Source organism: Dinoponera quadriceps, unplaced genomic scaffold (genome assembly GCF_001313825.1).
Source record: "Dinoponera quadriceps isolate SergipeBrazil2010 unplaced genomic scaffold, ASM131382v1 scaffold1782, whole genome shotgun sequence".
Classification (NCBI taxonomy): Eukaryota; Metazoa; Arthropoda; class Insecta; order Hymenoptera; family Formicidae; genus Dinoponera; species Dinoponera quadriceps.
Window position 1 is genome coordinate 1,896,723 of NW_014555947.1, and position 12,555 is coordinate 1,909,277.

Here is a 12,555-nt window from a genome sequence, read left to right on the forward strand (position 1 = left end):
TTTATTAGCTTGTAGTAAATTTTACTTGAACGTAATAATATCTTAATTTGTAAATGAATTATTGAATGCAAGTATAAATTGTTGTAAAATCTAAGAAAGTATTCACTAGAATTATATAATACTTTTTTTCCATTGAAGAAACCTAGAGATATTAAATTTAGATTTTTGTGCATAGTAAATATTTTCTGGAAATAAATTCTGATATTTTTAATTTACTACTTGAACGGTAGCACTTTTTTCAGTATAATCACTCTAACAACAACCGAAAAAAATTATATTTTCTATGAAATTATTCTCGTTATGATTTTTAAACACAAGTTACGTTTAATGACGCAATTAATAAATCGACAACATAGAGGGATGGATCGCCTCGTCGGAAGCGACGCAGTCTCGACTTTCCAACGTACTTTGTCTCATGTCGCTACGATTATTCTAAGCGGAGTTATTAAAATGCGGCGAAATTGTCAGATGAGGACTGAAGCCAACTACAATGTTGCGCCGCCGTTCTTTTGAGTAGAGCGAGCCGCCGACAAGTGTAAAGTTCGAGATGTGGACGTATTACATTGTGTTGCCGCACACCGACTTGGAGAATTTCAGAAAATTCGGATGCCTGTATCTCCGCGAAAAATTGACGTAGGAACGTGAAACGAACGCCATTCTTCTCAATTTTCCGCGCTGTACGCGATTACGTCGCTTTCATATGCTCTTGTCATGACATGTGTTTGTATATATTATTAGGACATGCGGCAGACGAGATAAATCATTGTACTTCGACTTCAAAATATATTTAGATACGAAAATATTATTACAGAGAACATCGAAAGTGAGAAAGAGAGGGAGGGAAAATAGAGTATCGAAAGTTTTTGCGGTTTGAATTACGAAGTTTCGAAACATTTCATTCGAAAAATTTCACGTTTCCAAACGACATGCAAAACGATTTCGAGTCTTATATGGAAAATTGTCTATCGAAAATTTACGTTACTTGTATAAAAGATAATTTATAGAGAGAGAAAGTGAGAACAAATATCTCTGGAGGACCTTCATTCAGACATCGTGCTGTTCAGTAAATGAGATTGCACGCAATTTTAATTACGCGCCTACGCGCTAGTATCGATTCGACGTTAAGTGCATCGGTGAAATTGTTTCCGACGCCGTAAGCGGTGGACTTAACGAATTTATCTCGGGGAGGTGATATTCGCGCCGTTGCCAAGATTTCCGGTAGCATTTTGGACCGTTCGCAGGCAATCGGTCGTTTACCTTGAACGCGACCCAACTCTCTTTCTCTCTCTCTCTCTCTCGTCTATTTCGGCTTTGCGAGTACGTGGCGTCCGAGAAGTCGATAAACCACAGTACATACCGTCGAACAGATTATTTCTCTCGAGCGGTTTCATCCATCGCCGTCGAAATTAATTGCACGGGGTCAAATGAACGTTTAGTACGCTCTTCCGAGGAAGATCGCGTGTACGACCGAAACGACCGATCAATCGTCGTGATAAATTATCGACCGTTCAAGGTGAACGAGTCTGCACAATTCAACAGACAATACGAACGCGTCTGAAATGTGTTCTCGGTTATCACGGAATACACACACGTGCGAGACGTATCGGACAGATCCTGCATCTCGCACGTGTTCCGCTCTCTCGAATACATTCGGAATGAGACAATGTTGAGCGCGTGACAGGCGGCGTCGGAAGATCGGGAGATAGCGGCGAGGCCCAATATATCTGGCAGGCACCGGCGCGAGCGGTGCGAAAATGTTCACGAGCGTCGGGAAATTCTCCAGGGCTGTCGACCGGGGCGAAAAAGGAGGGTGGTAGAAGGGGGCGGCGGAGGAGGGAGGAAGACGGCCCCGGAGGCGACTGCGGCGCTTTCAAATTCACGGACCGACCCGAGGATCTCCTCTCTTTCACTCCGCGTTCGCCGCACTTTACCCCTATTATTCCCGGATTATAATAGAGACTTTACTCACTCCCTCCCCCTCCCTCCTATCCCTCTCGCACCGCTTCGGGAGGACGCGATTCTGCCATGGGAGTTCCAATCTTCGCGATGGTGCGGTAGCGCGCTCTCTATTCTATTCCGAGACAGCGACTGCATTATTTCCGACTTAAGACGCGGAAAACCGGGCGCGCCGGTTTAATCGCACCGTTAAAATTAATCTCGTAAACGCGCCACGCCGGAAGTCGGACGGAAAAATTCGACGTCGCGGCGGAAAATACGGTGAAACTTTCGCCGGAACGCCGTCGAAATGGGAGGATGGAGGGGGAGGGGGGCTTCGCGCCATCGTGAAAACGAAAGAGCCTGTCGGGAGAGGGATGCGACAGATCCCGGGGAATAACTGGTGGTAATTATTTTCGAGGATACGGGCGTATTCCGAGAGACGACGGCACTTTGTGCTCACGGACATTTTGTAATTGCCACTTGTTTTATTGTTATTGAACTTAAAATATAAAGGCCTATAATGTATACTGGAGAAAAGTACATAAAAAATTTATTTATAGGATACCGACGCGTATTTCTTACCTTTATCGTGTCACGAAGTATGGCGATCTCCCGAGTCAGATGCTCGTTCTCATTGTACAAAACTTCCATTTGCTGCTGTATTTCGACGCTCGGCCCGCGCATCCTCATTCTAAGCTCCTCTTCCAGTTGGCGCACCATTATGCTTTGTTTCTGCAAAACACACGGAATGTCGATAATTGACTCATGTGAACTCACTGACGATGACTTTCGGCATCGACAGCGCGTTAAAAAAAAAATCGGTCCGTCCGAGGGCTCCGTGAAATTTCGCAAAACAGGGACACAACAGCCCAAGGACACACTGAAAGAAGGATTTGGCAACAAGTATCAAAATTTGGTTAATTTATGCTGACCAAATGTTTGACTACTGCGACGAAATAATTTAGCTCCGTTTACTGCATATACAGCACACGGAATTATATAGTGTACGGAATTAATTATTAAATTATTGGATTGCAGTAGTCAAACATTTGGTCAGTATAAATTAACCAAATTTTGGTACTTGTTACCTCCGTAAATCCTCCTCTCAGTGTACACGACGAACTTAGAGCAGGGGAGGTCTTTCTACGACGCTGCGGCAACTTTTGAGGAGAGAAGCACGCGCTTCTCCGCGAAAGTTCACTTGTGTCGCGCCGACACTCGCGCTACACGTCGGTAAACGCGTTGTGTGGACCTTCCGCGACACGTACACCTTCCGGTGGTATTGTCGCAGCTCTCCGGACCGGACTCGTTAAACATCGTTAATGACGCCGCAGCGACACGTCATAAACGCGCGCGCTAGGGTGGACAAAAGTAGCGCGTCGCGAGAAAAAAAATACGCCGCGACGGTAGGGCTCCCCACGTCGCGCTGTCTCGTTAATTAAACGCTCCCCCGCGGTCGCCCAGCCCCGCGTCGCACCGATTAAACGACCGAGTGTTTGACTTTCTCGTCGGGCTTTGAAGAGCCGTGAGTGATACATTTTCCATGAAGCGACAACGCTCACCGCACGCTTTCCGGACGCAATCCGGTTTATCGGATCGGCGGAAGTGTACCAGGGAGCGGCCAAAGGCACGCACGCCATTCCCACGGAATAACTCCGACTCGCGATTCGCGATCTAACAACGATCTAATAACGAGCGCGCCCGCTGTTACATGCCGCAACGCAGAGTTTTTATCTTCCTTTTTATCTATCCTAGAACCTTTTACCGACCTGGGATATTTTCCGATAATTCGGACTGTACTTGTAAACAGTATATATGTGGCTTGAACTCTTTCCTCCGAGGAACGAACTTTTCCCTTTGAACCTTGGACATCCTGGTATGTCGGATCTTGGTACTAAATTTCGAAATGACTCATTTAAGCGAATTCGTATCTTCGATTGCCCGTCGAAACCTAACCATATCTTGCAGTGGCCTTGGATGCTCCAAAATAGACATGCCTTCATTGGGCTTAAATACGGCCTAGAAAGGCAAATCCTGAATGGAATTTCATGAATAGGCCCTGAATAAGCACTGATGTGGATGCCTCTAATAAGGTCTGTCTCTCATAAGGCTTAATCAGGGCTTAGTTAGATAGATTTACAAAACTGGCTTTGAATTGTATGAACGTTATATTGCTGTATAGGGCTTAGATAGAGGACAAAATTGTATAATGCATTTTCTAGCACCCGTCTTAAATTTCTATCTGGAATGTAGTTCGGTTCTCGTCAAGCTGCCGAACAATAAAGACCTAGTTCTCCGTCATCGCTCACAAGAGTATCACCCGTATACCAAGGAGCCAAAAATAAAGCACATTAAATCTGACCATGCATGTGTTTTTCGCTCTATTTCCAAAATTCTATTTCTCTAGCTATTTCCAAAATTTTATATCACGTGTACAAGTATCCATGGGGAGAAAAATTTTTCGCTCGCACAGTAAATTGTTTGCCATTATAACGATAGCAAAAAGATTTGTTGGGAGTATCAATTGTTAATTATGCCAACAAAATTTCATTGCTGTCGCAACAACGTTTTGCTACAACAGTAAAATTATGTTTTCCGTGCAACAAATCTTTTCGCTGTCGTTATAGTGACAAACAATTTACCGTGCCAGTGAGAAATTTTTTTCGGTGGGTCATCCACTGAAATTTGCGCACGTGACAGCGCGCGTGCGTATAACGAATGAGCGAGCATCGGTGAACAAATACGCCTTCGGAAGCCGATGCGTCCGGCATTACCGATTGACCTGATTATGCGTGCGTGGAATCAGCGCTATGCGACGTCACGGGTGAGGATGCGGAGGGGGTGGCTCGGGGGCAGAGAAATTGCATTCTAGCGGGCATGACGTCATTTCTCCCCTTCGCCATTCGCGATCCTTGCCCTGACCTATTCGCACGTTCTCGGCCGAATTCTGCTTTTCACGTGCAAAATTCCCCGCGAATTCTCATCGAGAGGCCGTTTCCACTTGCGTTTCGCAATTCACGCTTCGAGATTCACGGTTGACTAACACGGACGAATGCCGCCGTCTGGTTTTTATTGAATTTTCCCAGAGTTTCGTAGAGAATCACAAGATAGAGTTCCGCGGGACGGAGTATCGCGGGTGAAATACAGAGGCGATATTCGTCGCGGCTATTGTTCGATGCGCGTGTCGGCGTAACGTAAAAATCGAGCGACGCGAGTTAAGCGCTCGTAACTTCGTCAAGAACACGCGTCGTTCGACGCTTAGCACGTCGTTCGTCGTCGGTCGCGAGTAAATGCAAGTCAAATTTATAGCGGCCGCACGTAAAAGAGCTTTCATTGGCTCTATCGCCAGGCGAACCCTCGCGTTATTTGTGTAGCGCGGTCATTAAAGTAGACGGTATCTTAAATTTGTCCCTCGTGAAGACTCTGCAAAGAGCTCGATCGAGGAATGCACGGCAAAGTATCGTTTTACAATGCTGAGACAGTGATAGAAATTAACTTGTCGCGATATCGATCATTTCGACGCCAATGAAACAGTAAACGTTAATACTCAGTCTCAAGAATACGTTACAAATAAACTGCAGCGAATTCTGAATTTCGTCTTTCTCAAACGTCTATTTTTTCGTCGATTAATCACCCGGAAGAAAAAAAAGAAGTTCATATAGTTAAAAGTTAGCTCCCACAGTAAAAAAATTGCAACTGAAATTTAGTTAATTTAGTTCATTTTTTTGTCCTTGCATCTAGATTTTAGCTTTCACAACTAAAACTAAGTCTGGTAATTAAATTTCAGTTGTCTTATATGGATAGCTAATTCCTTTTTCCGTGCCTAAAAATATGTCACAAGATCATTAAATTTCGATTCTATATTTTACTTGAAGCGAAAGAAAGGAAAATTGAAACGCGCGATTGCGAAAGTACGTCACTGGATCATTCCAATTCAGTTCTATATTTTACCTAAATGTGAGAGAAGAAAGAAAAATATAAGTTTCAAATTGTCTCTCTCGTCCTAAGAAAGTGAACTGTGTTTACGAATTATGGGACGACGAAGGACGGAAGCCAAAATGAGTGTTCCTCCGCGTCGCAAGAGACTCAAATATCAAAAGTTCAAACGTTTGCGAGCATAAAGAAATATCACTGTGTGCGCAGATACTCGGTGAGTCTCGAGAGGCTTAAAGGAAGCCGCTTTAAATATCACCGGGCGCGATAGTTGAATGATACGATCGCGGAGGTCACCGGTTTGAGTAAACATTTTATCAAGATGTGACACGAGCAGGTAGTTGAAGATCGAAGAAGGAGGAAGATGGAGTTCGTAGTTTAACCGAAGCCCCTCTTAAGACGAGATCCTATTAACGATCGAGCCGTCCCTATCCGTTGCAACATCGGTGGTTGCACCCTTAACATGAAGAAAACAACCGGCGGTCTGCCTCGCAGCTGATAGATACTGGCATGCCGCCAAACAAATCGCGAGATGTTAATCGCGAGATCTGCTATAGTTAGGCGCGAAGCCGGCGGAAACAGTCACGTTTCACGACGACTAAATCAAAGATCTGCCGGCCTGTTCTGTAACTTTTAACACGTACGGTGATGTCATATGTGCTATATTATTCCCTACGATGGAGAGTTACACGATTTTCAGCCTTACGCATAATGCATAAAGTTGAAAATCACAGAAGTAACTCTAGTTGCAATGGTAAAGTTATAATGGCTTTCATTATAATAGTTTCAACATTAACCCTGATAGAAATGTATGCAGTTTCCTAGATACCTATTCAGTTACTGTTTAATATTAATATATTCTCATGAGTTGTAATAATAAATTGCTGCGTAGCAAATGGATAAGAACTTGATAAAGTTGTTATTCAGTGACTGACGCAATTTTCCTGGTAAAAATATATATGCAGTTTGCGTAGACACGGACCTGATTATATATCAGGATTCGGATTTTGTGCATAATAATTGCAGGAAACACGTTACATCTTAATTGGTATCCCAAGTAGTAGTAATATTACTCCTCAGTTATCAGACTGAGTTCAAAAATGCATGAAATTTCTACTAGATGCGTGTATATGTGAAAGGCTAAAATTCGTATGATAATAAAATTTCAGTCTAAGGAATGGCATATATGATGCCGACCGTACGCGTTGGCTTCGGTCTACAACCTTGCTTTAAGATCACGATCGTTTATTAGAAAAATAATCATGGTTGGTCAATTTGCTTGCTGCTTACGTCCTAAAGCGAGGTTGTAGACTAAAGTTTACGCATCATCGCGCAAGTAACACAAGACGCAACAGCTGCGCAACGACGTTTAACAATAACGATATCGTCGTTCAAAGTTACAGAATAAACACACTGATGTGGTAAAAATATCTAAAATTGCGGAGCGACAGCAATTATTTCGCGTATCGATGAAATCATTTTCCCGAGGTTTCCTCGACATGATTCTTCCGGAATTCGAGGAGAAGCGAGAGAGGAACGTACGAAATTACCACCAGGACGAGATCGTCGGTGTATCTCGGCTGACCTCAAGCAGCTGTGCAAACGACACGATCGCGGCTGAGAGCCCAGCGATCAGAAAATAGCATTAGCAGATCTTATCAACGTCCAGAATCGCAGCTGGTGGACGATGTTCCGGCGGCGGGCGACGCGTTTCGACGGAACGCGATTTCCACCGTCGGATTTTAATCGCCGCGTTCGATATCGACCTTGTCCAACGCTCAGATATCTTCAGATTCACGCGATTAGACCCGTATGAACGGGAAATCCTAGAAACGAAGACAGGTGCGCGGTGTTTGGTGTACGCGAAAATCGCGAGAGCGAGTCTCGCTGGAAAATCCATCGAGCGGCCGTTTTCTCGACGGCGCGAGGTCGCATGAATTGCATTAGCATGGCGTATCAGCCAGTCCCTGCGTTTCTTAGGGTCGTTGTACTCGCAGATCGATCTCTACCGTGAAACCGGGTGAGGGTGGAAGCAAACGGTCAGTTTTTTCAACGCGCGAATAACGCATTCCTATTCACAGGGTACCTTTTGTCCCTTCAGGATACTCCGCATAGGAAATTTTCTGCGATCTGATTGGAATCTACTGGAATTCTGATTTACCAGAATAATGATGGATTCTAATTGGGAAATCTGTGAAGATTCGAGTTAGAGGTGTAATGTTTTCCAAAAGTAAAGGCACAAACAAACGCTCACGCTCCGATCTGAACACGAATAAATACGCAGGAAAATAGACGCGAGAAATCATAAAACGACTCGGCCGGATCGATCTCGCTCGGCCGGGTGGAAAGCCGAAGGGTAGCTATCCTGGGAGACGACGTGTTAAATCCGAAGATAGCCGCGGTTTCCAGGGGTGAAGGCGATCGCTTCATTCCTTACAGCGGCTGTGAGCGCCGGGATAGCCTGACATTTAAGATGTTTGCATTTTGCGGTCCGGCTCTCGGGCTTTTCTCCGGGTCTTCGCTATGGACAGATGGGTCTTCGGAGATCGACATGGGGAGGTGACGTACACGGAGGGGGAGAACGCGACAAATCGCTATCGTGCGTTTCCTCGAGAACGGGAGAAAAGGAAAATTGGGAAAACGCCTACGTGCTCACTCGTTCGTTCGCAAGGGATTTCGTCTCAGCGGGTTCTCCCTCCGGAGAGAGGGTTTCTCTACGGATCTCCGATCGGGCGCTTTTAACAACGATGCGCCCAGGCGAACGTCGGACGACGATCGTAACTCGCTCCGCCGTAAAAAGTTCCTCTCATCGGAGAAGAGAGGACCCAGCCTCCTCGCATCTCTCGATCGTCTTCCCTCTTAGGCAGCCGCTTTCCGGGCGAGCTTCCCAACGAGGTTGTTATCGATCGACCGTGCGGTCCTTTGTCGTTTGCGTATATCCCATGAAATCCGCCTCAGCGTAACCAACCGCCACCTTCTGCCAAGCGAACGCGGCCGCCCGATGCAACTGCGCATCGCGATTAACAACGTGGACCGTACGTGGTCGTACCACGTTGTGAGTTCTCTCTCTTTTCATAGTGAGTTCTTTTTTATTCGTGCGCACGGATGTCATCCATTTCCGCGACACGATCGCGCCTGACGAAATTAGTTTTCGAATTGGAGCGGCAGACGTGCAAAACGCGGCGGCGGTGCGCTGTGAAAACTACGGCGACGCTTTTATCGCCGGCCGCGAATTGCAGCATTCATGCAATTACATAAATAACAGTCTGAAGAACGAGAGTCGACAAGAATAAAAATTCGAGAGAGATGAGAATCGAACGTGACGTTAAAATTATCAATGAACGAAAGAAATGCAACGCTTTTTCGCTCGTATTTTTTTCCGTCGAACGTCAGCGGAAATTTGTCAGACGAAAATGTCTCGTCGTGAGCGAAATTGTTCGCGAAATAGCGAAGAGAGATCGGCGATCCGTATCGAAGAGTTGTCTCTCTTAACTGGCCGGTTTCCATTTACCCTTCTTTACTTTAAAACCGATCATCGTCGAGATAAATGACATATTCATCGGGAGAAGCGCGCCTGTCCTGCACCTCGTGTACGGGTCTTCAATTTTAAACATGTACTAAATTCCGAAACCAAAAAGGCACGTCGCGCGCGCGACGGGGCGAGCGCGAGACGAAGGGGATGATGGCGGAGCAAAAGCAGAAGCGTTATCGAGCGGTACCGACTCGCCCCCTCCACCCTCTTGAGCTTTCGTTCTCTCCCCTCCCCTCCCGCCTGGCCTCTTTCTCTCTCGCTACCAGGCAGCGGTGCGCCCTTTATCATCCCCCTCTTTGTCTCGCCACGTTTGCCGCCCACTCTTGGCCTCGCATACCACACCGGCGAGAAAGAAAGCGGAGTGCGCCGAGCGGGGGCTTTCCGCCCGATTTTGCCGACCGCTCTGATCACCGCTCGTGTATCATCGACAGCTAAATGGAACGAGCCACCCTAAACATGAGTAACGTTACATGAGATAACAGCTCGTTCGCACTCACGCCGGGTGGCAGCGAGGGGCGGCTTTGACGCTGCGGACTTTATGGGTATACGGGCTGTCACAACTTCTCCCGAATCTTTTCGGGCTGGTGATCTTCTCACACCGTACGATACCGAAGAGGAAAGAAGAGGAAATCAACGCGAGATTGAAGAGAAACGAACCGTGTGATTTCGGGCGAACATTGAATTTCCATCGGGTCGTTCGATAAGTTCCTAGCGATTTTTGCGAAGGCCGATGCTTCTATAGTTGGACATAATTTTATTCAATAATGTGCACAGTAAACAATTTTGTATTAAATCTAAAACATTTCGTATGTGCCGAACGCTTCATACAATTTTCGTGTTAATACGGGATAAATATGTTAAAAAATAACACAAATATTATGTAAAAAATTAACATAAAATTAATACATTAATCGACACTGAAATATAAAATGTGTTATTTTAACATGCTGAATATCGAGAGAGAGAGAGAGACTCAACATAAAATATTGAGATAATGTAAACACAATATGTTGAAAATTAACACATGGTTATATTAAAAATTTAATGCAAATATTTTAACAAAGACCGATTCTAACACAGGTACCAAATGTTTTTAACTATGTATTGACTACTTTTTTTCGATGAAAAGTCATCGAAGAAAACGAAAGTAACCAAATACTTAACTATGGAGTTATCGGCTTGAAATTTTTTCGTAAAAATCCCTATGAACTTATCGAAAGGCCCCATAATACATTTGAACGACGAATTTAACACGGTACGTGAATTCGGGTGATAATTAACGCAGGATAAGAGCCGGTCGCGTTGTTAAATTCCATCATCGTCAGAGAAAGTGACGGCAAGTCGATACTAATTTGAAAAGCGAATTACGTCGAAATTCACCAGCGGCTGGCAAGTAGGGCAGTCGATGAAACTTTCAAATGTTTTGCCGAGGTCACTCTTTGTTGTTCTTTGATCCATTCGTCCCCGGCGACTCGCCCTCGTTTCACCTCGACGAACGAAGGCGGAAAGTCCTGCGGCGGGAATGTCGCGATTTTGGGGAGTCACGTTTCAAAAATTACCCGTAATCTCGCGCTCGAGCCGTGAATGAGAGAAGAAGGAGGGGATAAAAAGAAATTACAGAGGGAACCTACGAAATTTCAGCTCATAAAATTCCGCTTTGATCGCGCATTCTCTCTCCGTCGGCCGAAATTTACATGCATAATTGGGAATTCGCGAATGCGATTTCCTGAATGCACCGTTTCGCAACAACTAGCCGCGCAGCTCTCGGATTCCGCGAGCGACTAGATTGCGCTCGAAGTGACTAATTAGTGAGCGTGCAAAGAATAGTGCTTAGGTCAAGTGATTTCGACAACGAGTTATCGTGACGCCTCTCGACAGCTGCTCGAGAAATACAGAGAGCGGAAGTATAAATTGCGATCTCTTCTATATTTAGGTAAAGAAATTCACCCGGTATTCGAGCGTTTTCACAAAGAGCGCGGCGAATTGTTTCGCTGCTCTGCCAGATTCGCGCAAAGGCGGGCGCATAAGGGGGGAAGAGAGGTCGATTTTTCTTTTTCGCGATCTTTCCGCGTTTATAACGCGCAATATCTCGGTGATTATTTTTAAAGCGCGCACCCGTCGTAATCTCGTGTCACCGGCGGGTAAAATTATGGCGACTTGTACACATGTCGGCCCGCACGCTAATTACGTCAGTATATGGAAAACACGCAGACTACGAGGCAGTGAGAGAGAGAGAGAGAGAGGAGGTAGGAGGGGTGATATCGCCGCGACGAATCAAACATCGGGGGTAAAAAATTGCCGTGCGTTCGCGCGCACGAATCGATAACAACGTATCGTCCGCGACGATACGAAAAAAGAATTACAATATCGTTCGCACACGACATCCTTTGCGTATGCATTGTAATCAAAGATGTTTACCCCGATATCTCTCGCAGAGCTTGCGTAGACGCGACGGAGTTGCGCAAAAGCAAAGTAAAATAGTATAACGAATGAAAATTAGTACTCTTAATAAATCGTTATGCTCTCTTCACAATAACTGACAGATCTTACTGCGACAATATAAAATTTGCTATGCCAGTAAATTATTTTTCTCGATATACATTACTGTTAACAATAACTTCGTATGATTATTGCTGTTATTGATTTTTTTTTCGTTAGTATAAGAAATGACTACACTGAGAAAAAATATCTAAAAGATAAAAAGTATTTATTCGGTATAGTAATAATACATTTTCTTATACCAATATACATATTTTTACATTGAGAAGAAATTTGTTTCAAATGAGAAAATATACATCTTCTCAAATCCATAGCTGAGAGCAATTGTTTATTCTACTTAAATTAAAAAATTCAGAGACTTGAATAAATATGTTATTAGTATCCACCGAAAAATATTTTTTTAGGTCATTTTTGTCTCACCGTATGTATAATTCATGCTAGGATTCACAATTCTTTCTCTCACATGTCGCATCTTTTTCTTCTTTTTCTTTTTATACATTCGCCTGCTAAATTGCAACATCTGATCTTAACATTAATTTATTATTCATCTCGCGCTCGCAATAACGGTGTCGCGTCTATCCTCGACGGTCTATTGGCAGCTCCGTTCTTTCTCTTTCTCTCCTCGCTGTCCCGCCGCGAATCTATTTCAATCT

General features: G+C 44.7%; 1 protein-coding gene across 4 annotated transcripts in view; it reads right to left on the minus strand.

Moving 5' to 3' along the window:
• LOC106746026 (ELKS/Rab6-interacting/CAST family member 1) overlaps nucleotides 1-12,555 on the minus strand; it is a 97,564-nt gene that overhangs the window by 58,541 nt on the left and 26,468 nt on the right. For all 4 annotated transcript variants that reach the window (XM_014622127.1, XM_014622126.1, XM_014622124.1 and 1 more), the window contains exon 2: nucleotides 2,521-2,670. In XM_014622127.1, coding sequence (XP_014477613.1) covers nucleotides 2,521-2,658 — 138 coding nt within the window. In that variant the 5' untranslated portion in view covers nucleotides 2,659-2,670. The remainder of the gene's footprint in view (nucleotides 1-2,520; nucleotides 2,671-12,555) is intronic.